This window comes from Drosophila virilis, chromosome 5 (assembly GCF_030788295.1).
Source record: "Drosophila virilis strain 15010-1051.87 chromosome 5, Dvir_AGI_RSII-ME, whole genome shotgun sequence".
Classification (NCBI taxonomy): Eukaryota; Metazoa; Arthropoda; class Insecta; order Diptera; family Drosophilidae; genus Drosophila; species Drosophila virilis.
Window position 1 is genome coordinate 23,770,825 of NC_091547.1, and position 23,267 is coordinate 23,794,091.

A 23,267-nucleotide genomic window follows, 5' to 3' on the forward strand; every position below is an offset into this window, starting at 1 on the left:
TTTGCGGGGTTGCGTTGAAGACGATTCATCGATAGTTTACTAACATTGCAAAAGTTATCGATAACCAGGGCTGCTAATTTCAGTTAGTTTTACAACACCGAGCTAAATATAAGCAAGTTTTCGCGCCAATTTTGTTCAACTATATATTATTTTGTTTATACATTTGCTTTTCTTTTGCGATCTTAATAGTAATGCCTGTTTAATTGTATTTGGTTAAGAACATAATAAAATCAAGTTTCTTTTTAACATATAAATAACGTAGGATTTCACTAGTGGAAAGTTGTATGAATGTAAATAAATAAATGGTAAATGGCTTCTGGTAACTTGGGTTGATTCAAAGCCCTTTCGATTTTAGCTGGTATCTTTTGACGTCATCTCACCATAATTGATACCCTTACGCTGACGCTTGGGCGGCTCAATCCAATGGTCCATTTGACTACTCTTTCGCTTTGCGCGCCAATCCTCGCCTTCAAACTGATATACAGAGGAGGTGCCCGCCTCGCTGCTTGTGTCCATGGTGAAGTGGCGTAGAGAGCTCTCGCCCAGCTTATCTAGTCTGGCCTTTTGTTCGGCTGTTTTCGCTTCTCCACGCTCCAGTATGACATCGATGTCCTCGTCCATGTTGTTCATGTCCATGTTGTTGAATATATCCTTTGCACCAAAACGGATGATATTCAAAATTTCATCTTTACCGGGCTGGGTGTGATTTTCAAGCACACGACCGGCTTGGATAACCATTCTATCCAAACGTAGCTTGACTTCTGCCCGCTCCACAATCTTCTCGTCGACGGTGTTCTCCGTCACTAGACGGAACACGCGCACCTGTTTTTTCTGACCAATACGATGTGCACGATCCATGGCCTGTAGATCCATCTGCGGATTCCAGTCCGAATCATAGATGATGACCACATCAGCGGTGGCCAAATTGATGCCCAAGCCGCCAGCACGAGTTGACAATAGGAATATAAATTTAGTGCTCTTCTCCATGTTGTATTCCTGGATCATTTGATTACGGTCCTCGTGCTCCGTCTTGCCATCCAAGCGGCAATAATTATAGTTACGCCAGGCGCAATAATCCTCCAGAATGTCCAGCATGCGTGTCATCTGCGAAAAGATCAACACACGAGAGCCCTGCTCCTGCAGCTTTGGCAGCAACTTGTCCAAAATGATCATTTTGCCTGAGTCGTTCACCAAATGCTCGTCCGTCGTGTAGGGCGGTCCAGGTTCGGCACCATCAAACAAATAGGGATGATTGGTGCATTTACGCAGATGAACCAAGATGTTCTGAAGTCGCATTTTCTCTATTTTGCCAGCTCCGTTAACGACGTCAATGTCCTTGAGCAAAAGCTTAGTATACCACTCGCGTTGCAATTTGGACATACCCACGAAGATCTTGGTCTCTTTCTTGGGCTTCAAACTCTTCTCCACCTCCGACTTCAGGCGACGCAATAGAAACGGCTTCAGCACAGCGTGCAGACGTGAGACCAGCGTCTCATCGCCCAAACAGGAGTTTGTGTTAAACCACTCATCGAAATCCTCCGAGGAGTTAAACACATCTGGCAACAGGAAATTGAGCAGCGCCCACAGCTCATGCAAATTGTTCTGCAAAGGGGTGCCCGTGAGGAGTAACCGATTGGCCGAGTTGAACTCGCGTATAATCTCCGCAAGCTTCGTTTTTTCGTTCTTAATACGATGTGCCTCATCCATGACCAGGTACTGCCAGTGGAAACTTTTTAGGGCGCTCTTCTCACGCAAGCACATCTCGTAGGAGGTGATGCACACATCCCAATTGCCAGACACCAGCACGTCGCGTATAAAGGTCTTGCGACTTTTCAAGTCGCCAATCAGACAAACGGCGTTGAGTGAGGGGCACCAATGCTTAAACTCGTTCATCCAATTCTGCAAAGTCGACTTTGGTACGACAACCAAGTGCGGTCCAGATTGGTTTCTGCAAACAAGGATTGCATTAAAACGTCGATACTTATTAGGTGCTTGTTTTACCACTCACTTAAAATGCTTGAGGTAGCCAATCAGCGAGACGGTCTGCAGCGTCTTGCCCAGACCCATTTCATCGGCCAAGATGCCGTTGATGCCATTCTCGTAGAGCGATATCATCCAGTTCAGGCCACGTATCTGATAGTCACGCATTTCGCCGCCTTCGATATATGCGGGCGAAGCATTAAAGTGTACTAGATTGTTGTTATTCGAATCCTCCGCCGCCCCATGATGCTGATCCTTTACCGATGAACGGCGTCGCTGTCTGTGCAATAGAAAGTTACTTTAGTTATTTGGGTTGTATTGAAAGGTTTTGCTTCACCTACTCAGGCTTCCCTTGCACCCTGGCCTTCGGTCTTCCCTTCCTGGCACGCCCCTTGCTGTCGGTGGGGCTCTCTGCGTTTGCATTCGCATTCGACATGAAATGCGCAAAGATCTCCGTTTGCTTAAGCAGACAATCGAAGCGCCTGTTGCGTGCACCTTCAATATTTTTTAAATAAGCCGCCTTAGCTTGCTTGAATTTTGAGGCTTCATCAGGCTCCGCTGAGTTAAGGATCTAACAAAATGCGCATGTAAAATACAGAAAAAAGAAAAAAACAACGGGATTTAGTCGAGAGAAAAAACGGGATCACTTCTGTTTTCTTTCGCTGCAGCTTACCACATTTTCTTTGTTTTCCTCCATTGCAGTGACATCTGTTTTAGACATATTTGTATCCGTTCAACAATTCGTATTTATTTAGTTTATATATTCAATATGCATTAAGCGAGTCGCTCGAAACGCGTCTGCAGCGGGAAAAAGCGGCGATTGTCAAACTTCATCGAAAATAGATATCGATATGAATACTCATTATCACAAAATGCGAGCGTTGCCAGCTTTTGTTACTTTTGGTGATTAGGATTCAGATTTATGATATTTAACAAATAAATAATAGTACACTGTTTTGAATTTTTCTTTTAATACAATGTATATTTATACGTTTTTCTACTCCAATAATGTCTGCCGTAAATTATTTTAGGCTAAGATGCATAAAATAGCCTGTTTTCCTACTTAAAAACAATTTAGCTGCAAGAGCCTCGAGTAATGTCTTTATTCAGTTAATGTCTTACTTTTTCTTGTTTATTATTATTATAAAATAGTTTCTAGTAAACTCCGTAATGTCTACGCATTTCGCACTGGTGGCCTGGAAATCAATCTTAGTTATGAATTAAGTGATCTCATAAATATTGAACTGTGGGTTTAATGACAACTGCATAATTACACAACTATTAATAAGCAGTGATTAGTAAAATAAGACAAATTAATTTTTAAGAATGCCCGAATTACCATTTGCAAACATATAGCCAGATTTTACGGTAAAGAAAATAATATGAAATTTACAACACCACAAGATTGTGATAATGATTAAGCACGCATTTAACAACACTGGTTGTGATCTAAACAACATACTTTTCGCCAATTCTTTAATAGTTTTTGGTAACGAAGTTTAAACTAAAATTGTAGGTTTTTTTTATATAAATCGGTATTATAAATTATACAAATCAACGTTTCGAGTATGTTTATGATTTATGCTAAATATGTATTTTCTACAAAATATATTTACAGTAGTTGACATAATAAAAAACCAAATTTTTACACGAGAATGTGCCTAGCGAAAGTTACAGTATTAATGCAAACCCCTAACGCTCTTTTAAAGATCATAGAAATGACATGATTATATGATGCATTGTTGTGTTGAGCACGATGATGCTCTTACTCCGTTCGACTCAACACACACGGAATGAAATGCAGCAAATTGTTGTGTTTTTGGAATACATATATATATATATATATACATATACATATATATGGGTAAAAATTTGGCCGCTTGCCACAGCGTCCAGTTTCACGTGTCGTCTATACAGAACCATTGCAGATATCACCAAGCATTTTTCCAGTACAGACTCAATTTCTCACGGAAAACAGTTGCGCAATTTTGCTCGCATGACACTTGCAGAATTCATAGCCTATTTTTGCTGTTCTCTTGAGCGCCTCCGATGTGCTGCCGGCGTTCGTGGTCGCAACGGCCACGTCGCCAAATTGAGAGGCAGCTGTTGTACTTTGTGAGGTTGTTGTCACCGACGTCAGCTGATCTTGCGGAAACATGCGACACAGCACGTAGTTAAAGCCATTCGACGCTTTGTTGCCGTTGACTTTGAACCGCTCAATGCCGAAGGCGCGTATGGCACGCGAAAAGCCAAATACTTGAGAGCTGATGTATGCACGCCGCACGGCCAGTGTGCGTCCGTCCTTTTGTTCGCTATAGACAACAATTTCATCCACTTTCTGGAAGGCAGGTGTGTGTGTACGCATAAAGATATTTGTCGCACCTTGTGTCACCCTGTGATGTCAAAGTCCACTTACCATTATCTTCTTCATACCTAGATTGCGGGTAAATGTTGTAAAAGTCTTCTTCACTGGATCCAGCACTGAGTCCTCAACAATCTTGACCGGCAAATTGTTGTAGAACCGTGCGCCCCATTTGGGCACCGGATTCGTTTTGGATAGCAAACGGCGTGAATACAATTTACCATCGCGCACTTCACGCTTGATGGTGTCTTCGGTAAGAACATGAGTGCTGCACAAAATGAAACGATAAGGTCAACTAAGTTATGGTTGTTAATGGTAGAAGGCAGCACACACCTGGACGGATTCGGATAACGGTTCCAATAGGCAGAAACAACATGCTTCCAGCTATAGTCGAACACCGTCTCCGTGCGGCAAGTGGACGCAGTGACTACCATGACGACACAATACTGTTTGCCTCAAAAAATTGTAGGAGCTCTGCCAAAATGAAAGTGAAAATCACCGCATGCGCTTGCGTCCCTGAACTAAGAGAATAGACAGAATAGAAAGCATATGAGCCGCAGAGAAATCAATAGCTGAACATTGAAGGCTATAAATAGAGCCGGGACGATTCTCGAACGTACCTGCGATACGAATGTTACAAAGCTCCAAGATTGTGTGCGCTTCGCAATGCTTGTTTGTAGTTGTGTCCGTACCCCTATCGTTTCCCCCGAGGCCTACTCGTCCAGACTGAGAATTTTGATTTCTTTTGGCGTTGTGTAACTGCGTCACACACAGGGTGTCTCGCCCCGCCAACCAGAACTGTGTATGCCGATTGAAGCGATTTTTTGAATTGCCAATTGCCACAGCGGCTGTTTTTCGATTTTAACTACAGCTTTATGCTATTTGTTTTGTATTTCCTACTAATTTTGCTTAATAAAATTTCAATAATTAAGCCAATTAAACAAGCGACTAGCAGAGCTAACCGGAAACAGCTGAGTAGCTGCGTGAACAGTGCTGCATAGTACCACTAACCAAACAACATATGTTGTTTGGTTAGTGATAGTACGGCAATATTTATCGATGTATTCTGTAAGATAATCGATACTTGTGTCAAAATATTTTTGCTTTGGCACATCACTGGCTCTTTCGTACAGACTATTCCAGCGTAGACGCAGCTCAGCGCACGGCACAAATTATTTTAAACGCGAATTTATTATAAACTAAACGCATTTAAAATGGCATTCGGTGATGTTAAGACCCCACAAGGCCTCAAGGAGTTGAACAACTTCCTGGCCGACAACAGCTACATCAGCGGGTAAGCATATCTAGCATGTGCCTGCCAACTACTTGTGAGGTTATGCACGGTCAACACGTCGGCATAAAAATGTTCATTACATATGCTCAAATATATATATTTCTGATATTATTTTCTGTGCAGTTACACCCCCTCGAAGGCCGATTTGTCCGTGTTTGATGCCCTGGGCAAGGCACCAGCTGGCGACTACGCACATGTTGCTCGCTGGTACCGTCACATTGCCTCCTTCGAGGCAGGTGAGCGTTCCGCTTGGACCGGTGCTCCGCTACCACAATTGGCCGGCGCCAAGCCCACAGTGGCTGCTGCTGCCAAGCCAGCTGCTGATGATGACGATGACGTGGATCTATTCGGCTCCGATGAGGAGGATGATGCTGAGGCTGAGCGTATCAAGGCAGAACGCGTTGCCGCCTATGCTGCGAAGAAATCAAAGAAACCCGCGCTGATTGCCAAATCGTCTGTGCTGCTTGACGTGAAGCCATGGGATGATGAGACCGACATGAAGGAGATGGAGCGCCTTGTGCGCACCATCGAAATGGACGGTCTGCTGTGGGGCGCATCCAAACTGGTGCCCGTCGGCTATGGCATCAACAAACTGCAGATTATGTGCGTCATTGAAGACGAGAAGGTCTCCATTGATCTGCTGCAGGAGAAGATTGAGGAGTTCGAGGACTTCGTGCAGTCCGTCGATATTGCTGCCTTCAACAAGATCTAGGCGTTATACTCTTAAATGCAGCATTCAAAATAAAACACTAAGCAAAGCAATATGATGCAACTCGTATGTCTATCTCTTTCAGTCATGCAGCTTTTACAGCACCGAACGAAATTGTTGCCAATTGAACTCGACTATTTTTTAAAGCGGCAGTTGGCAACACTGTTGACCAAGTTCGTGTTCAAAGTTATTCCTTTTGAGCGAAAGCTTTTGGGCCTCAACAAAAGATGCAGCGCGCTCGCAACTCAGCTCAGTTACTCGCGGCACTTCCCAGCGTTCGATTCAACAGTATTTAGCTGAAAGATTTACTTTTCTTTGGAATTTTAATAAATAAATATTTACAATGACTATCAATAAATTGTGCTGCACTTTGGCTATAGGTGTTATCATGTGCCTGGGTTTTGCGGATCTGATACAAGCGCAGGGTAAGTGAAACCAAACGATTGGGCGTACAATTATTGATCAATTGGGCGACAAAATGCGCTCCAAAACATGTTTGTCAATATGATTTGAAATGCAAAACGGAAATACCTGCATGTGCATTTTATTGATGTTAATTAGCAGTCATTTTATTAACGACTGTAGCCCAATAGCTGGTTGCTTTCTTACCAATTCTTATAAAATGCACTACAGATCATAAAATTGCTCTTTTTGCATCCTTATTACAGATAAACTCCTGGATGAAGTGTGCCTAGGTTGCATCTGCGAGGCCATCAGCGGCTGTAATCAGACGAGTTACTGCGCCGACGGCGTCTGTGGCCCATTTCGCATCACTTGGGCCTACTGGGCGGATGGCGGCAAGCTGATCCTGAATAACGAAAGTCCCCAGTCGGAGGAGGGTAAATATAAACCACAAATATACTACTTCGCCTTAATTAACTCCTTCTCCATGCCTACCCAAGCCTTTGCCAACTGCGTCAACGATCCCCATTGCGCGGCCAACACCGTCCAGAACTACATGAACAAGTTTGGACAGGATTGCAATGGCGATGGCATCGTGGATTGCTACGACTATGCATCCATACACAAGCTGGGTGGCTTTGGCTGCAAGGGCGAACTGACACAACAATATAAGACCTCACTGGATGAGTGCATCAAGGCACACTCGAACATTGATGTGCGCATATTGTAATAATTAAATTAAAGCGAGTTCCAATAGTTAATGAAATAACAACTGACAAAACGACTCATTGATGAGACGCAATGTATAAATATTGCAGTAGATAACGAATAATCCACGTAGTTGATTGTCGGATTCTCATGAGCATATTGTATGCTTGTAAAAACCAGTTTATTTCATATAGTATAAAATTCAGAAAAAATTAATAAATATATTATGTAGGTTTTGAAATTATTATTATTAAAAGTTATTCACTCATAACTATTCGGTTATGTGAGCGGCGAATCTTTTTGAAATATTTACTTATTGTGTAATCTCTCATGTTTCAAATCTTTTAGCAAAAGCTTTTAATTTGACTTGTTCGGCCCACTGTGCGCTGCCCAAGTTCGTGTTCGAAGTTATTCCTTTTGAGCAAAAGCTTTTGGGCCCCATCAAAATATTGCAGCGCGTTTGCAACTTAACTCAGTTACTCGCGGGACGTCCCAGCATTCGATTCAACAGCAACATACGAAAGCTATAAACAGTTGCTTAGAACTTTAATAAATATCAATAATAAACATTTACAATGACTACCAATAAATTGTGCTGCACTTTGGCTGTATGTGTTATCATGTGCCTGGGCCTTGCGGCTCTGATACAAGCGCAGGGTAAGTGAAACCAACCGAATGGGCGCAGAATTAATGATCAATTGGGCGACAAAATGCGCCCCAAATATGTTGAAGCTGATTTAAAATGCAAAAAATAAATACGTGCATTTCCAATTTATTAAAATTAATTGGCAGTCATGTGATTAGAAGATTCATATATTTTTCTGAACGTTCGTTAATTATAAATAGTAAATGCATTACAGATCATATATTTGCTTATCAGCGTTCAACTGAATTATCAACGAACTGTTCGCACCCTTATTACAGATAAGCTGGTGAATCAAGTTTGCCTGGGTTGCCTGTGCGAAGCCGTCAGCGGCTGTAATCAGACACGTGCCTGCGGCGGCGGCGCCTGTGGCCTCTTTCACATCACCAGGGCCTACTGGGCGGATGGAGGCAAGCTGACTCTGAACAACGAAAGTCCCCAGTCGGAGGAGGGTAAATAATTAACACAAATATATTAATTTTTATTCTTGTTAAACTCCTGTTCTCTCCCCCATTCTCGCTCCTCTCTCCATTAGCCTTTGCCAACTGCGTCAACGATCCCTATTGCGCAGCGGACACCATTCAGAACTACATGACCAAGTTTGGACAGGATTGCAATGGCGATGGCATCGTGGATTGCTACGATTATGCGGCCATACACAAGCTGGGTGGCTTTGGCTGCAAGGGCGAACTGACACAACAATATAAGACCTCACTGGATGAGTGCATCAAGGCACACTCGAACATTGATGTGCGCATATTGCATTAAGCTATATAATCTACGGGCTTTTATTTTGATTATTTACATGCAATTGTGAGCTGAAATTTGCATCTTGAATCTTTTGAAGTATGCAGGAACCCGTATTAACAGAAAAACAATTATTTGTTTTAATTTAAAGCGAGGTGCAATATAGACAATAAATTAGCAGCTGACAAAAACACTTCCAAAAGAGGCGCAATTGAATGCCGAAATGTGAAATGATAAGAATTTAGATATGTCTTATTAAATTAAGAAAAATGGCACAATTTAACACAAATCTACTAAAAATAAACATTTAGTGACCAAGGCCCAACAAAAAACATTATATTTGCAAAAGCCCACAGATATTTCTCTATATATAACAAAGTGCTTTCATTGGCCCGACTATGACATATGTAATGCCTGCTTGAAATAAAGCTATATTAACTCAGCCTTTGATATACATTTTTCAACTAAAAGAAAAGTTTCCAATTTTTGTTTTGTTGCCTCAGGATAATCAATGTGCCGAAAAGCTTATTAAAGCTTCAGAGAAAGCTTGATAAAGCTTCTGGAAAAAATACAGGCGTATGAGTATATGCGCATCTGTGAGCTGCTAAAGCCAACATAAAATATTTGAGTAGGTGCGTTTTTATCATTTTTTAAATTATTAAAACTCAACAAAATCTGTGTAAGCAGACGCATTATAATATTTTTTTACATTACATTATTATATATATTTTTTTTTTATTTTGAATGTACAGCCTGACCCTAATCCACCGCAGTTCTTTTAATATGAATACCAAATGTTATTCCTTCATAACTGCTCGTTTATGTGACAGCAATACATATAATGGCTGGCTGATCTTTTTGAAATTTTCACTCATGGTGTAATCTCTCATGTTTCAAGTATGTTAGCAAAAGCTTTTATGTAAAGGCTAGTTAACCAGTTCGGCATACTATGCGCTGCCCAAGTTCGTGTTCAAAGTTATTCGTTTTGAGCAAAAGCTTTTTGGGCCGCTGGACAAAAGAGCGCAGCCCGTTCGCAAAGCAGCTCAGTTACTCGCGCTTCATCCCAGCGTTCGGTTCACAAGTAGACAGTGTTGTGAGAGCTTTTGGCATTTGTTTGAAATTTAAATAAATACAGTAAATTTTTCGGGCAATAAAACACAGACACATTAACAATGGCTGTCAATAAATTGTGCTGCACTTTGGCAATAGGTGCTATTCTGTGCCTGGGCTTTGCGGTTCTGATACAAGCGCAGGGTAAGTGAAACAAGCCAAATGGGGTACAAAATGTATTGTTCTTTTGGGCGAGAGATTCCGTCACACATGGCAGTCAATAGGTTTTCGGATGCGAAATGGAAATACCTGTCCACCAGATTCGTGAATTTCATTAACATTAATTAGCAATCATAGAAATACAAAATTTTTTTTGGCTTTAAATGTATATTATAATATGTGGAAAGAGTTGAGGCATATATCAATATATATTTTCCACTTCACACAAATGCGTTTTGCCAGCTCAATAGTTAATTTTATATCCGTCTGAGCTGGGAATGCATTAATAACAGCTGTGTAAGGGGCATTGACAGCGTATTCCTAACTACTTCCGATATTAATAGTTTATTCATTAAAGTTACATGAAGCGGAACCTAGCTAACAAATTGTTTGTACGATGCAATGATGAACAAATTGCACACCTATGCTAATTAATTGATTTAGCAGCTTAAATAATAACATTAACGATAGTTAAAGCGAGCTTAGTTTAAGCTAATGCTTTGGTCTTCAAATGCACACGAGGCTAATAGATTGCAGAATTTTCTGTCATTCCATACAACTATTCGAGTTGTTGTTTTATTGTGATCCGTTATCGCTAAATCCGGGAAAAAGTACGCCTTCTTGTGAAGTACTCGCGATTTACTCTGACGTATGTACTCAGTCCTCGCGTGTGTGTTAATCTCAGATTTTTCCAGTTATTACACATATTTTGGTGTGATTATATATGATATTTATAATGGGCTCAGTTACTAAGGCAACTAATTATAAGTGAAATAAAATAAAATTAGGGAAATGAATCATAGCTAAAATTTGCTTCAGCTATAAACTAATAGAAAAACTATAATAAATTAATAAAGTCATGCAAATGTTGACCCAAATTAGTAACTTTTTTTTTTGCTATTTTCAAGAGTTCGTCGAACCCGAAAATAAAAACCGCGCTATTTTTATGCGTGAGAATATCAAAATTATGTATAACAACAATTTTGAGGCACCCTCTAAAAGAAATACTCTTTATCTATAAGCCATTTAGATTTTCCTAAGTGTAGCAAGGCTCTTTTAAAGGTTTTTCAAGAGGCGACATTCATCATTTCGGAATAATACAAAATATAAAAAACATGTGCGACAAGTTCGGTTCGCCACGTGCATACGAAATAAGTAAAAATGGGCTCAATATCAATTTTTGCACTTAACAAGCAACATCTTGAGGCAACCTTGGACAGCCCACAAAAAAAAAAAAAAGAGAAATAATTAAAGAATATCGCAATTTACGGGGTTCGTGCTATGTCTTGATAAGGCACATTGACTCATACGCCCATGACAGCAGTTCGTTTTTATTTTTTTTTTTTTAGTTAAGAATAATAATAATAAGAAGAAGAAAAAAACAATTTAATCTTTAAAGATGTTGCCATTGAAAGTTGCAAAACTAGTTCGGGCCATGTCTGAGCGCCACACAGAATCCAACAGAATCCAACCGTTCAGGTTCATGGGCGTACGCGCAGCAGAATTTTATTAAAATTAGTGTGCTTTATTTTAATATCACAATCATATCAAAATATATATAGCTTAATTTAATGTATTTTATTGGCTCGACTTACACTATACATTTTTATTTGTTTGTTTTTGTTTACAATTCGAATTGAGTTAACAATTCTAAGAATATAAAACGATGATGTGTTTGAGCAAAAATGTGAAACGAACAAAATTCCAGTTTCATTGTGCCTCGAAAGCTGCGTTGCGTTATTTGCAAACGATTCATAAATTTATAGGTCATCCATATGCTTATCACCCTAGCAGTGAATAGTCAACTGATACTCTTTGCTCCCCTTGCCCGCTATTTCACAGATAAGCCCGTGACAGACGTGTGCCTGGGCTGCATCTGCGAGGCCATCAGCGGCTGTAATCAGACCCGTTTCTGCGGCGGAGGGGTCTGTGGCCTGTTTCGCATCACTTGGGCCTACTGGGCGGATGGCGGCAAGCTGACCCTGAACAACGAAAGTCCCCAGTCGGAGGAGGGTAAATATAAACCACAAATATACTACTTCGCCTTAATTAACTCCTTCTCCATGCCTACCCAAGCCTTTGCCAACTGCGTCAACGATCCCTATTGCGCGGCCAACACCATCCAGAACTACATGACCAAGTTTGGACAGGATTGCAACGGCGATGGCGGCATCGATTGCTACGACTACGCGGCCATACACAAGCTGGGCGGCTATGGCTGCAAGGGCGAGCTGAGCTATCAATATCAGAGCGCCCTGGACAAGTGCCTGTCCACCTTCTCTTCCATAGATGTGCGCACAACGGGTTAAGCTATATTATCTACGAGTATATACTTTAATTATTTATATGCAGCTACAAGTTGGAATTTGTATACTTTAATCGTGTGAATTGTGCAAAAACCGTATAAAAATAACTAAAACTTTTATAATAATAAACGAAAACTATACGATATATTGGCGAGCAGAGAAGAGGACTTTATGGAAAGTTTTAAAATTTTCTAGAGATGTCAGATAGGAAGTAATGCAAAGCAGAAGATGAAGAGTTATCATCTGTTAGCCTGGCATGAATGTCTATCCTAGTATCTATCGATACTGATAGGATTTTGACCATATTTAGGGAGCAAAGTCTCAGTGTTGTCAGTTTGCTCAATTCCCGACTGATCCTATCCCTATATAATAAATAATGGTTCGATAAACCCGACTTCAAAATGTCTACTGCTTGTCAGAAAACGGTAAATCTCTGTCAAATTATATTACAAAAGCTTTAAGACTCAGCGATAGCTATGTTTAATGAGCTCATCAACCAGATATATAAAATATATATTTTATCAGCTCAAAGATGTTCTCTTCAATGGAGTCACACACTTTGTGACTAAGCTACCAAGCCCAATGCATTTAAAAGAAAGCTTTAATTTTTGACAAGTAACGGTTAAGGCAAAAGCTTTCGCTGGGTTTGGGGCTTGGGTCAAAGCTTTTTGCATGTGAGTAGCTAAGTTCAAGACTATTCCGGCTAGTCGAAGCTTTAACCAAAGTACTCGGCTATGAGATACCCTAGGCAAAAATAGCAAGTCTCAGACATAGCTCCATGAGCAGAGAGGCACAGCCAGAGTCAAGCTTTATACGCCATAAAAACATATCAATGTGATTTTATTTAAAGTATTTTCTGTTAACCGAGCTGGAGTTGAGCTGCCCTGTCACCCCAGAGAGCGCATCTGAGTGCATCGCCGATTGGTTTCACTCGTTCAAATTGGCCCTAAGAACCGGTATTATAGACATTTGTCGGGGTTCGACAACGATGCGTTTCAACCTCGTTGCATTTACTTCTCAGTTGCGGAAGTGTTAGAACGTGCTACAATCTCTAACATCTCGCCGTATACGAAGCTGTTTCCCCGGTCGATTCATTTATAAAAATGCAAATCTTGCGGCTTTTGTGCCTGTGCTTGGCCTGCCTGCTGCCTTGCGGTCGGGTGCATGGTCAGGGTAAGTTCCGATTCCGATAATGTATATTTGTTACAATCAAAACATATGCTTATTAGGGCACTTGCTGGACAAGCCCGTGACGGAGCTGTGCCTCAACTGCATTTGCGAGGCAATGTCCGGCTGCAATGCGACTGCTATATGCACCAACCCGGAGAAGGGCATCTGCGGCATCTTTCGCATCACCTGGGCGTATTGGGTGGACGCTGGCAAGTTGACCATTGATGGCGATCAACCCGATTCGGAGGATGCGTTTATCAATTGCGCCAACGATCCACACTGCGCCGCCAACAGCGTCCAGAACTACATGAAGAAGTTCAATCAGGACTGCAACGATGATGGCGAAATGGATTGCCATGACTATGCCCGCATACACAGGCTGGGCGCATATGGCTGCAAGGGCGAAATGCCCTACAAGTACCTGAGCACCTTCGAAGACTGCATTGAGAACTACGCGGATCAGGGCTTCGAGTAGCGGCCATAGACAAATACCCACAATAATATTAAACACATAATTGGTATTGCTTTCAATTTAACGGTTGGTATCGGTTATAGCTGATAATTATTAAATGAGAATTGTAAATCGGCAGGAATATGGCTTATATTAAATGTATTTTTCGTCTTTAAAATATAGTTCAAAGAAGGCGTCTTTTAAGCTAACGCTTCGTATTAGTTATCAATAGTTATGGAATTACAAAATAGTACGGGCTTATCTTAGAATATATAAAAATTGTGAATTATGAATTGGTTAAGGAAATTATATGCGAGATTATTGGGCAAATTTGTTGTTATAGGGTGTAAGCCGGTTTAAAAAGATAGTAGAAAAACAAGTAAGAGTTTCTAGTCGGGAGCTCCCGACTAGGGGATACCCTGAACCCTCTTCCTTCAACATCAAATGCATACATATATTTTATTTTAGAAGCTATATGTCAAGTTTGGTGACTCTCGCTCTTATTATTTACCAAAATTGCCAAAAAAAAAAAACAGGATATCGATATCGATCGCTTGGAAACGGAGTTAGTTATCGATTATCGGAAATAAACTCGATCCGCGCGGGAACTAGGAGCACCTACATCTAAAATTTCAAGTCTCTAGCTCTTATAGGTTCTGAGATCCTTGCGTTCATACATACGGACGGACGGACGGACGGACGGACAGACAGACGGACGGAAGGACGGACTTTAGATGCTTCCTTCTGCCTGTTACATACATTTGGATTTCGCACAAATACAATATACCCTTATACCCATTTTTAATGGGTTCAGGGTATAATGAATGTAACAAGGTTTTATAGAACGGCTGAAATATTCAAACTAATGCTAAAGCGTGAGGCGGTTATTTTTAAATGTTTGCAGACAAACCTATAAATAATCTAAAGAACAATCTATTCTAGGCAATATAAGCCTAGGCATCTAACTGCCTTAATCTTAAACGATTAGTTGATGCATCAGTTAAAGAGCATGTCATTATTTAAGCATTTAACGTGGGTTAGAACAAACAATATTCGAAAAGTTTCAATTTCCTGAACTATAGCGCGGATAAATTGGTGTATAAAAAGCGTTTCGCTGCGTCGCACAATAAAAGTCCACAACAAACAGTCGCAAAATTTCAGTAGCTCGAGAACAGTCGAACGTAGCGAAACGGAAGTGAATTGGAAAAGTGCAGCATGCCTGGCAGCAAAAACTTGTTATATCTCTGCCTGCTCTTAACGGTGGGCGTGGCCTGGACTAAGGCCGAGACACAGCGACCCATCACAGAGACGTGTTTGGTGTGCATGTGTGAGGCGCTGAGCGGCTGCAATGGCACCGCGGTGTGTGTGAACGGGGCCTGCGGCCTGTTTCGCCTTACCTGGGATCAGTGGGTGGACTCGGGACGTCTGACAATACCGGGCGATTCACCGCTCTCGGACAGCTGTGAGTAGCAGCAGCTAGTTACAAATGGAGTTCATTATATTTGAATTGAATTTTCTGTGCAGCATTCACAAACTGCGCAAATGATCCACACTGTGCGGCAGATACACTGCAGCATTATATGGTTAAATATGGGCAGGATTGCAATGGGGATGAGCATGAGGATTGCTACGACTATGGCGCCATACACTATATGGGTCCATTCAATTGCCAAGCGGATATGCCCTATACCTACGAGAGCATCTTTAAAAGGTGTCTCAAGCGAGCGGAGAAGCAACAAAAACAGCAACAAGCAACAAATAACTGAGCGAATTTATTAATCTGTTATTGTGTCTATTTATTCTAGGAAAGTGAATTGTTTAACGAACTGTATATATCACATGGGGTTTTCCAAATAATTGAATTCAATTGTTATATAAGAAAATGAAAACTTTTTTTACACTGTTTGTTCTTATTTTAATGCCTTCACTTCCACCCAAGTCGCTCAGTCGTGCGCTAAGCGTGGCAAAGTCGACAACTCGGATATAAAATTGTGTCTTACACCTACGAACGTGGTCAACCAGCGGCTTAATTGAAAAACAATTAAAATGTTTAAAAGTCGCCGTGTTTTGTTGTGCAGTGTTTTTTCGTTCTGGGCTTTGCTTTGCTTGTGGCACATTGGCGCAGCGGATGATGGTAAAATTTTTAAAATAAACCAAAAAAAAAAAAACGTTTCCTGAATTTTTGAGAATTAACATAAAATGGAATTTGGCGACCTAGCTATTTTTTTTTAGAAATTATTTTCTTAAATATTTTGTTTGTGGACATTTTTTTAATTTCTTGAAAAGAACATGATTTGAGTAAACTCAAAAAAATAAATAAACATGTCCTGAGTTTTTGTAAGATGCATCAATTTTTTTTTTTTATTTAACGAAGTTTTCTAGCCTTTTTTTCATAAAGTTTTCATAAAATATAAATTTGAGGGTCTTTGCGACCTTTCCTTTGTTTTTATTAAGTAAATTCAATATTTTTTTTTGCAATTTTTTAAACGGTTAGAAAAACGTGATTTGCGTGTAACAAAATAGCAAAATAGCAATAGAAAAACGTGATTTGCGTGTAACAAAATAGCAGTCTTCGTTTTTTTGAAGGGACCATCAAAATTATGCAACTAAACAATAAGGTTTGCTAGTTCAAGCCCTTCGGTAGCGTTTGCTAGAAAGAAGTCCTTATTAGCCGATGCCAAATGCGAAACCAAGCCATCCGAAATCAATATTTGATTAACCATCAAAAGATGCAAACGGATTTGTAAGATATAGAATACCCGAACCTAAACTCAACTAAAATAATATCGGATTATTTTTTTAATATTGCAAAATATTGAAAGCGCACGAATTCTCGAATATTATTATTATTATTAATATATTTTATTATTGTTATTAGTTATATAATATTATTAATATTATATTGTTAATAATAAGATTATTAATATTATTATATTATTAATAATAATATCATTAATATCATGTGAAGCCAAAGCTTGATGTTCTTATTCGGAATAGATTATTTATATTTCAGAGTATTGAATTTTTGAAATTTGTTCAGGAAAATTAGACCTTGAAGTCTGGAAAACTTAAATGTTTAAATAAATATCTAAATTTATTATTAGATAATTAAGATGAGCTTCCAATATTAAGTTGTCTATTTTTTGTGAATATTAATTTTATCAATAACTACATGCAAATAATATTCTATTTCTGATGTTTGAAACCTTTTTTATGAGTAATGCCAAAATCTGCTATTGGGAGTCGCACTCGGTATCCGATGTCCTATAGCTCAGTGACTCAGTCACTTAAATTTTTAACCGCAATTTGAATGCATCACACACCACTGTGCCGCGACAGTGTGTGATAATTATCGGCATAGAATAGTATCTGTTTTGTAACTATGATAATGTGAACCGGCTATTGCTATAATATTTAATCGCATCTCGCGTATACTAGACGTAATTCAATGAAAAACTATCCAATATGCTAAACAACTCTTACTAAATGCGACCCCTTCTACTTACCCCTCCAGCTGCCGCGGGATTAGTTGTAAGCAGACCTGTCACGGAAGACTGCCTGGAATGTCTATGCGAGGCGCAAAGCGGCTGCAATGCGACACAGATCTGTGTGAATGGGGCGTGTGGCATCTTTCGGATCACTTGGGGCTTCTGGAAGGAAGGTGGTGCAATTACGTTGCCCAACGATACCTCACTGTCGAACGAGGGTGAGCATACAGATCCTTGCTGAGTATATCAGAGATAAAACTCCCACTCCACACAGCCTTTACGAACTGCGTGAACGATCCGCACTGTGCGGCAGACACAATTCAGAACTATATGTACAAGAACGGACAGGATTGCAATGGAGATAATGTCATCAATTGTCTGGACTTTGGTGCCATACACAAGATGGGCAATCTACGGTGCCAGGACGAGCTGCCCTACACCTATGGCCGGATCTTCAGCAGATGCCTGAAAAGAAAAGAGCGCGATGCCAAAAGGACGGCCAATCGAACAGATATTTAACTAAATAACTTTGTCTTTATTGGGTATTGGGTTTGTTTGTTTGTTTGTTTGTTTTTCGAAAACATTTAGTAATACACATTGCTTATGTTTGCCATTTGAACAACTTTCCAATATATGGGGCATAGTATCTATAGAACTATAGTTCAGTTATAGTTGTAGTTATAGTTATAGTACAATACATAGTATAGTATAGTATATATATGTTAGATAGTAGTATATTTGGTTTGTTATATGCAAAACTACTTTAGAATTCTTTTCAATAATTTAACACGTTCCAAATTGTTAACGCTCACTAAATACTTGTCTTTATGGGATTCAAAAGAGTTCTTAACATTAGATCGGTTTAATTTGTTCTCGTTTTCTTTTGCTTTAGCTACGCTTTTGCAGTTGGTTTGTTCCATTCGGGTTTAGTATTAAAATCTATTAGGCATAGAATTGAAGTTTGAGTGAATTGAGTTTTAATCTCTTTCGTTTTTATTTTTGAGTTTTGTATAACTTGAACCTTAAGTTTAGAATCTGTTTAAATTGTTAGTATTCATTAAAAACAATTGTTTGGAACAACCTTTCAACTTATGAGACAGATGAGTTTCTTAGACTTGACTGGCAGCAAAAGGGAAAAAAGAATTCTAAAAAACTTTTTTTTTAACTTTTATACGTGCTCTGTGGCTAAGGCAGAGTCACAAAAGTTATTAAAAAATATATATATATATGAAAAATAAAAGAAAAACTAAAAAAACTACAACAAAAAATTTGTTCTTTAAAATTGTTGCACTAAAAAACAATTTTTTGTGTGTTCAAATATTGTTTTTCTTTCGTTTTTTTTGGTTATATTGATTGTGTAAAAAATGAATTTGTTTACTGTACATACCGTTAAATGAAATAAATATCCTATAAATACAATCAAGCTCGTCTATGTGTGATGTGTGCATGGATGTGTGTGTCAGTGTGTGTCTCGTGTTTGCATAATGTCTGATATAATACAGATGCCAGTTATCGTTTGTAATTTGAACATTAACTTTGCACGTTAATTAACTTTATTTCTTATTATTGCCATCGTTTGCCAATAATAGCTCCTTGGCCTCCTTTTTGCCACGCTTCTTCTCCTCCTTGGCTTGCAGCTTGGCCAGTCGCTCCTCCTCCTTGGCCAGGCGTTTCTCCTCCTGTCGTTAAATTAAATGCACAAAATGAGTTATAATAACCCGTTATATAAGCAGCAATATTATAACGTTATGCTTCTAATTAATGTTGGGCAAAATGTTAGTTTCCATCTCGCTGAATAAAGTCAGCTCTATGGGGTATATGCATTACTGACTATAATGGCACACATTTATGTTAGTCTGTCATATGTTTTATAAAACAACTAATATTTTAATTATAGGGTGTCTTCTAGTCACTACTTAACGTGTTGATCACAATATTTTGAAAGGTGCAGTTAACTGATCTAACTATTTTATTTGTTTTTAAAGGGTATCTGTTAGTCCATCAGTTACGACCTCAACATATGTATTATTGAAATATTTTGAGTTATTAATTGGGATTAATGGACATTTTCAGATCTGATTACAGGGTATCTATTGGTCTAAGACACCTATACGCTAGCTTTAAGCTGAAGAATATTAAAGCTTCACACAAATGAAGTCGCCAATTAATGCTGTCTAGATTTTTAAATTATTAACAGATTTCAGCTCTTTTACAGGGTATTGGATAGTCGCACATGTATTTAAAAATAATTTAAATGCTTCAGCATTTGTATATATATGCACCTAACAAGAGAAGGAACTTTAAGGAACTGAAAACACTCAAAAGCTGATTACTGGGTATCCTCAAGTCTATCAGGCATGAATGCAAGCTTTGCTTGTTTAACATGCTATAAATAGCAAGCTTAAAAAGTGCAACGCGCATTATGTGCTACTTTTTTGTTGCAGCTGCCTCCCCGCTTCCTGCTCGCCATCTGATTTGGATAGGCTGCGGTGGGGGAAGATGCGCTCGCCCCGAGCTTAATGAAAAAGTTTGCAGCGGCAGTGGCAGCGGAAGCAAACGAGGCCAATTATAAACAATGCGAATGGGCGCCGTGTGGCGCCCCCTGGCGTCGAAACAATAAAGTCTTATGCCCCACAATATGCAAGCGCAGCGAAAGAGTGAGAGAGTGAAAGAGATTAAAAGAGCACGGAAGAGTGCGGGGGTAACTCACCTTTCTGGCTTCCTTTTCAGCCTTCATCTTGAGCTTCTCCTCCTTTTTCTTGCGCTCCATGGATTCGTTCTTCTTGTTTTCGGCCTTTTCCTCTGCAAAATTGTTGAGCGGAACCTAATTAATTTTTGCGCCATCCTGGCGCCATCTATCGCGATCAACTTACTGTGATTGCTGCCGTTGCCGCCGCTGCTGCTGCCGTTGCCGCTGGAGAAGAGCGGAAAGCTGCGACTGGAAGCGGTTGTGTGTGGCTTGCCGCTGCCGCATGGGGCGGAGGCGGCGCCGCCACCCGCTGTGCATCCTGTCGTGGCCTTGGCGGCAGCCTGCCCCTTGCTAGTGGGCGGCACTGCGGCAAGCGACATCTTCTTATCCTTGGGCATCACATAGGCATTTTTGGGCAGCGAGTTTTTGGCGTTGAGCGGACAAATCTTGGCTCCACCTGCCTTAAGGGGCGGAGGGGCAAGCGCTGTGCAGCTTAGCTGTATATTCATGGGACTGGGGCGACGTGCCGGCGGCGGCGACGTGGACTCGCGCAGCAGTGGCGCCATCTCATGACCGCTCGACTTCGTGTAGGAAGCATATCTGCAGGAAATGAATAGATTGATTAATTGGCTAAGGCCATTCTGCACAGTATTAACCCACCGAAAACGCGGATTGCTGACATGCACCGGCGAAGGATGTGGCACTTTGGCTGGACTGCGAAACTCCTTGATGGGTGGCAGTCGATTCTGTAGATCCAGCATGCGGCTCTTCACGTGCCGCCGTCCCGGATAGGTATGTGTGGGCGTGGGCGTCATGCAGCCACTGCCGCTGCCGCTGCCAATGCCGCTGCTGCTGGATGAGGATGTGGAGGCGGAATTGCTCAGAGTGTGCAGCGGCTTGCGTGGCACAGCACCCGAGCAGCCGCTGGGACAGCCGCCATGATGCGAATGATGGGTGCCCGTATCTCGCGGCGACAGCGAACCAACGCTGGAACACGAGGAGGAGCCCGAGGGCGAGATCACCTGATGCTGATGCTGGTGCTGGTGCTGGTGCTGATGCTGATGCTGATGATGATGGTGTGTGCTGGGCAATGGCGGCGCCAGATGATTGGCACTGACTGCAAGCGCCGCCGCCGGCGAGGCTGGCGAGCAGGCACCGCTGCTCGATATGGAAGACGTCTTGGAGTAGTGCGAGTAGCCAGAGAACGTGGAGCCCGCTGAGCCGGTCGAGCTCATCGAGTACAGACTGTCCGATTGCGAGACACGTCCATGAGCGCCACGTGCTGTCGCTGCATAGTGGTGTCTTCCACCAGCAGCCGTATGCAGCGTGGGCTGGTGAAATGCGTGATGCTCGCTGTGCGCATCGTTCATGGAATAAGAGCTGGCCGAGGCCACCACGCCGCCAGCGTGTACACCCGCCGAGGCCCAGCTTTTGGCACCCATGGAATAACTACTAGCCGATTCCTGTATGCGCCAGCTGCCCGACGATGAAGTCAGTCGGTTCACCCGCGCCCGACAGATCACGCAACGCAGTGGCAGCAGTCTTTGAGCCACGGCGCTCTGTATGGTCTTCACAAAGCAGCGCCGGCAGACGACCCGATGGCCACAGGGCGAGGTCTGCATGGTAGCCCGCGCATTGATGCAGATCACGCATTCATCTTCCTGCGAGGTAGGCGGATCCGGTTCGCTTTCCTCCTCCAGCTTGCTCAGTAGCTTGTCCTGCAATGGCCAGAGAAAAAATAACTTCAGGGCGTGACAAAAGTTGCTTGGAAACGGCTTCCAATAGTCCCAGTAGATTGTGCATTGCATAGCATCAATTTGATACTCAAGCAAATTATTATTAGACTAAGCCGAAAAGTATGCAACACATTTTTTGGGCGTTGTTGGAAGTCAAACAATTTTTAGATGGCAAACTTATAAATTTATGAGAAGTCAACACATTTCTACGTTTGATATTATGTAGCTTATATTTTAGGCCTCTAGGATAATTTAGCTATACAATTTTGTTAGCCCTAATAAATTAATATAATATAACTTTTAAAATAACCTTACCCTTGTTGCACAAATTAATTTGATCTGCTTCTCGCAATAAATTTATCATAAGCATAATGCTGTTTTTTTTTTATTTCAATTGACAAAAGCTCAACAAAAAATTGATATGTAAAGTGGCAGAGCTCCTATTTACGCGCTACCAAAACTTGAAACTTCCCCAACTACGCCAACAACATATTAAAGAGCTATTTTCTGTGTTGAATATAAATATGACATTTTAATCAATATCTCATTTATCTGACGATGCGTAATCAAAGTTTTTAACAAATAATTTATATATTGGTTTTAATTTGTTTACAATTTACAGTTGCTTAATTGTAAATTATGTCAGAGTATGTTACCGGTCAAGGACGCAGCCGGAAGCCAATTGACACGCCTATAAAAAACTCACACAGCATCAATCGATGATAATAAATTTGAAATGTTTTTTGTTCAATCTACGCATTGGCTAACTGTATTTATACGATATGCAAATCTGTGAATTGGCGTCGATTTGATAGCCGATTTGATATCAAATTTGCCAATGGCGCTTTGGTTTTTGTTTGTCTTTTATCTCTTTTTTTTGCCGAGTGGGCGTGCGACCTCTGGCAGGTCATTATGCATTTATAAATAGTATAAAATATATTAAAGCTTTAAAGAATTGTTAAAATTCGCATTTTTTATGTTTTTTTTGTTGCTTTTTGATTGCATTTTTCTTATTGTTGGCTGTCATTAATTTTGTGAATCAGCAAGTATTTCTTTTAATTATTATTATACCCTTGTGGCGGGCATAATAAACATGTCGTGACATGTGTAACACGCTTAAGTAGCTACTTCCGACTTTTCGGAATCTTGTCTCGCGGCTGGAATGAGACTTCAAGACCTTATAATAGATGTCATGGGAACAAAGGTTAGATAATCATTCAAATCAATTATTTGTAAACTTTATATACTATATTTTATTTATAAGAGTATTGGGTCTTCGGCTATCCATAATACTATCAGTTATTTATAATATA

General features: G+C 40.6%; 10 protein-coding genes and 1 long non-coding RNA gene across 15 annotated transcripts in view; 7 read left to right on the forward strand and 4 right to left on the reverse strand.

The window, feature by feature from the left end:
• Nucleotides 1-129: 129 nt before the first annotated feature.
• On the reverse strand, nucleotides 130-2,824 carry LOC6625520 (chromatin-remodeling complex ATPase chain Iswi). The gene is made up of 4 exons (XM_002048960.4): nucleotides 2,654-2,824; nucleotides 2,322-2,551; nucleotides 2,009-2,260; nucleotides 130-1,948 (listed from the first exon to the last, which is right to left on the reverse strand). The coding sequence occupies exons 1-4, from the start codon at nucleotides 2,699-2,701 to the stop codon at nucleotides 352-354; spliced, it is 2,127 nt and encodes a 708-aa protein (XP_002048996.2). The 5' UTR covers nucleotides 2,702-2,824; the 3' UTR covers nucleotides 130-351.
• Nucleotides 2,825-3,547: 723 nt separating this feature from the next.
• prel (preli-like) lies at nucleotides 3,548-5,318 on the reverse strand. Its single transcript, XM_002048959.4, has 4 exons — nucleotides 4,963-5,318; nucleotides 4,676-4,863; nucleotides 4,397-4,610; nucleotides 3,548-4,318 (listed from the first exon to the last, which is right to left on the reverse strand). Exons 2-4 carry the CDS (start codon nucleotides 4,774-4,776, stop codon nucleotides 3,938-3,940), a joined length of 696 nt encoding a protein of 231 aa, XP_002048995.1. The 5' UTR covers nucleotides 4,777-4,863; nucleotides 4,963-5,318; the 3' UTR covers nucleotides 3,548-3,937.
• A 140-nt stretch (nucleotides 5,319-5,458) lies between these two features.
• On the forward strand, nucleotides 5,459-6,398 carry eEF1beta (elongation factor 1-beta). Its single transcript, XM_002048958.4, has 2 exons — nucleotides 5,459-5,636; nucleotides 5,760-6,398. Exons 1-2 carry the CDS (start codon nucleotides 5,557-5,559, stop codon nucleotides 6,346-6,348), a joined length of 669 nt encoding a protein of 222 aa, XP_002048994.1. The 5' UTR covers nucleotides 5,459-5,556; the 3' UTR covers nucleotides 6,349-6,398.
• A 111-nt stretch (nucleotides 6,399-6,509) lies between these two features.
• Nucleotides 6,510-7,750, forward strand: LOC6625377 (invertebrate-type lysozyme 3). Its single transcript, XM_002048957.4, has 3 exons — nucleotides 6,510-6,770; nucleotides 7,014-7,184; nucleotides 7,248-7,750. The coding sequence occupies exons 1-3, from the start codon at nucleotides 6,689-6,691 to the stop codon at nucleotides 7,475-7,477; spliced, it is 483 nt and encodes a 160-aa protein (XP_002048993.4). The 5' UTR covers nucleotides 6,510-6,688; the 3' UTR covers nucleotides 7,478-7,750.
• Nucleotides 7,751-7,939: 189 nt separating this feature from the next.
• Nucleotides 7,940-9,473, forward strand: LOC138910844 (invertebrate-type lysozyme 3-like). The gene is made up of 4 exons (XM_002048956.4): nucleotides 7,940-8,112; nucleotides 8,380-8,550; nucleotides 8,634-8,848; nucleotides 9,349-9,473. Exons 1-4 carry the CDS (start codon nucleotides 8,031-8,033, stop codon nucleotides 9,394-9,396), a joined length of 516 nt encoding a protein of 171 aa, XP_002048992.2. The 5' UTR covers nucleotides 7,940-8,030; the 3' UTR covers nucleotides 9,397-9,473.
• Nucleotides 9,474-9,893: 420 nt separating this feature from the next.
• Nucleotides 9,894-12,565, forward strand: LOC6625375 (lysozyme). Its single transcript, XM_002048955.4, has 3 exons — nucleotides 9,894-10,099; nucleotides 11,957-12,127; nucleotides 12,191-12,565. The coding sequence occupies exons 1-3, from the start codon at nucleotides 10,018-10,020 to the stop codon at nucleotides 12,421-12,423; spliced, it is 486 nt and encodes a 161-aa protein (XP_002048991.1). The 5' UTR covers nucleotides 9,894-10,017; the 3' UTR covers nucleotides 12,424-12,565.
• On the reverse strand, nucleotides 11,399-11,957 carry LOC138911429 (uncharacterized). Its single transcript, XR_011417054.1, has 2 exons — nucleotides 11,710-11,957; nucleotides 11,399-11,637 (listed from the first exon to the last, which is right to left on the reverse strand). It is a non-coding gene; the product is annotated as an uncharacterized lncRNA (long non-coding RNA).
• An 865-nt stretch (nucleotides 12,566-13,430) lies between the features above and the next one.
• Nucleotides 13,431-14,250, forward strand: LOC6625374 (lysozyme). Its single transcript, XM_002048954.4, has 2 exons — nucleotides 13,431-13,593; nucleotides 13,650-14,250. Exons 1-2 carry the CDS (start codon nucleotides 13,524-13,526, stop codon nucleotides 14,063-14,065), a joined length of 486 nt encoding a protein of 161 aa, XP_002048990.1. The 5' UTR covers nucleotides 13,431-13,523; the 3' UTR covers nucleotides 14,066-14,250.
• Nucleotides 14,251-15,188: 938 nt separating this feature from the next.
• Nucleotides 15,189-15,944, forward strand: LOC6625373 (lysozyme). Its single transcript, XM_002048953.3, has 2 exons — nucleotides 15,189-15,503; nucleotides 15,566-15,944. Exons 1-2 carry the CDS (start codon nucleotides 15,257-15,259, stop codon nucleotides 15,805-15,807), a joined length of 489 nt encoding a protein of 162 aa, XP_002048989.1. The 5' UTR covers nucleotides 15,189-15,256; the 3' UTR covers nucleotides 15,808-15,944.
• Nucleotides 15,945-15,985: 41 nt separating this feature from the next.
• Nucleotides 15,986-18,796, forward strand: LOC6625372 (lysozyme 2). The gene is made up of 3 exons (XM_002048952.4): nucleotides 15,986-16,175; nucleotides 17,556-17,747; nucleotides 17,804-18,796. The coding sequence occupies exons 1-3, from the start codon at nucleotides 16,088-16,090 to the stop codon at nucleotides 18,046-18,048; spliced, it is 525 nt and encodes a 174-aa protein (XP_002048988.2). The 5' UTR covers nucleotides 15,986-16,087; the 3' UTR covers nucleotides 18,049-18,796.
• Nucleotides 18,434-23,267, reverse strand: part of LOC6625038 (atrophin-1) — a 28,289-nt gene continuing 23,455 nt past the window's right edge. For all 5 annotated transcript variants that reach the window (XM_032437294.2, XM_032437293.2, XM_032437295.2 and 2 more), the window contains exons 3-6: nucleotides 20,879-21,936; nucleotides 20,403-20,818; nucleotides 20,240-20,331; nucleotides 18,434-19,208 (exon numbers count right to left, since the gene is read on the reverse strand). In XM_032437294.2, coding sequence (XP_032293185.1) covers nucleotides 19,083-19,208; nucleotides 20,240-20,331; nucleotides 20,403-20,818; nucleotides 20,879-21,936 — 1,692 coding nt within the window. In that variant the 3' untranslated portion in view covers nucleotides 18,434-19,082. The remainder of the gene's footprint in view (nucleotides 19,209-20,239; nucleotides 20,332-20,402; nucleotides 20,819-20,878; nucleotides 21,937-23,267) is intronic.

Coding starts and splice junctions, on each gene's coding strand:
- LOC6625520 (XM_002048960.4), bottom strand. CDS start 2,701: ATGTCTAAAACAGATGTCACTGCAATGGAGGAAAACAAAGAAAATGTG. Junction 2,261..2,321: donor AGGGTGCAAGGGAAGCCTGA/GTAGGTGAAGCA, acceptor TCTATTGCACAG/ACAGCGACGCCGTTCATCGG. Junction 1,949..2,008: donor GGCTACCTCAAGCATTTTAA/GTGAGTGGTAAA, acceptor CCTTGTTTGCAG/AAACCAATCTGGACCGCACT.
- prel (XM_002048959.4), bottom strand. CDS start 4,776: ATGGTAGTCACTGCGTCCACTTGCCGCACGGAGACGGTGTTCGACTAT. Junction 4,611..4,675: donor CGTTATCCGAATCCGTCCAG/GTGTGTGCTGCC, acceptor CATTTTGTGCAG/CACTCATGTTCTTACCGAAG. Junction 4,319..4,396: donor TAGGTATGAAGAAGATAATG/GTAAGTGGACTT, acceptor CCTGCCTTCCAG/AAAGTGGATGAAATTGTTGT.
- eEF1beta (XM_002048958.4), top strand. CDS start 5,557: ATGGCATTCGGTGATGTTAAGACCCCACAAGGCCTCAAGGAGTTGAAC. Junction 5,637..5,759: donor GACAACAGCTACATCAGCGG/GTAAGCATATCT, acceptor TTTTCTGTGCAG/TTACACCCCCTCGAAGGCCG.
- LOC6625377 (XM_002048957.4), top strand. CDS start 6,689: ATGACTATCAATAAATTGTGCTGCACTTTGGCTATAGGTGTTATCATG. Junction 6,771..7,013: donor GGATCTGATACAAGCGCAGG/GTAAGTGAAACC, acceptor TCCTTATTACAG/ATAAACTCCTGGATGAAGTG. Junction 7,185..7,247: donor AAGTCCCCAGTCGGAGGAGG/GTAAATATAAAC, acceptor TGCCTACCCAAG/CCTTTGCCAACTGCGTCAAC.
- LOC138910844 (XM_002048956.4), top strand. CDS start 8,031: ATGACTACCAATAAATTGTGCTGCACTTTGGCTGTATGTGTTATCATG. Junction 8,551..8,633: donor AAGTCCCCAGTCGGAGGAGG/GTAAATAATTAA, acceptor TCTCTCCATTAG/CCTTTGCCAACTGCGTCAAC. Junction 8,849..9,348: donor AGGCACACTCGAACATTGAT/GTGCGCATATTG, acceptor TTGTTGCCTCAG/GATAATCAATGTGCCGAAAA.
- LOC6625375 (XM_002048955.4), top strand. CDS start 10,018: ATGGCTGTCAATAAATTGTGCTGCACTTTGGCAATAGGTGCTATTCTG. Junction 10,100..11,956: donor GGTTCTGATACAAGCGCAGG/GTAAGTGAAACA, acceptor GCTATTTCACAG/ATAAGCCCGTGACAGACGTG. Junction 12,128..12,190: donor AAGTCCCCAGTCGGAGGAGG/GTAAATATAAAC, acceptor TGCCTACCCAAG/CCTTTGCCAACTGCGTCAAC.
- LOC6625374 (XM_002048954.4), top strand. CDS start 13,524: ATGCAAATCTTGCGGCTTTTGTGCCTGTGCTTGGCCTGCCTGCTGCCT. Junction 13,594..13,649: donor CGGTCGGGTGCATGGTCAGG/GTAAGTTCCGAT, acceptor TATGCTTATTAG/GGCACTTGCTGGACAAGCCC.
- LOC6625373 (XM_002048953.3), top strand. CDS start 15,257: ATGCCTGGCAGCAAAAACTTGTTATATCTCTGCCTGCTCTTAACGGTG. Junction 15,504..15,565: donor TTCACCGCTCTCGGACAGCT/GTGAGTAGCAGC, acceptor TTTTCTGTGCAG/CATTCACAAACTGCGCAAAT.
- LOC6625372 (XM_002048952.4), top strand. CDS start 16,088: ATGTTTAAAAGTCGCCGTGTTTTGTTGTGCAGTGTTTTTTCGTTCTGG. Junction 16,176..17,555: donor CATTGGCGCAGCGGATGATG/GTAAAATTTTTA, acceptor TTACCCCTCCAG/CTGCCGCGGGATTAGTTGTA. Junction 17,748..17,803: donor TACCTCACTGTCGAACGAGG/GTGAGCATACAG, acceptor CACTCCACACAG/CCTTTACGAACTGCGTGAAC.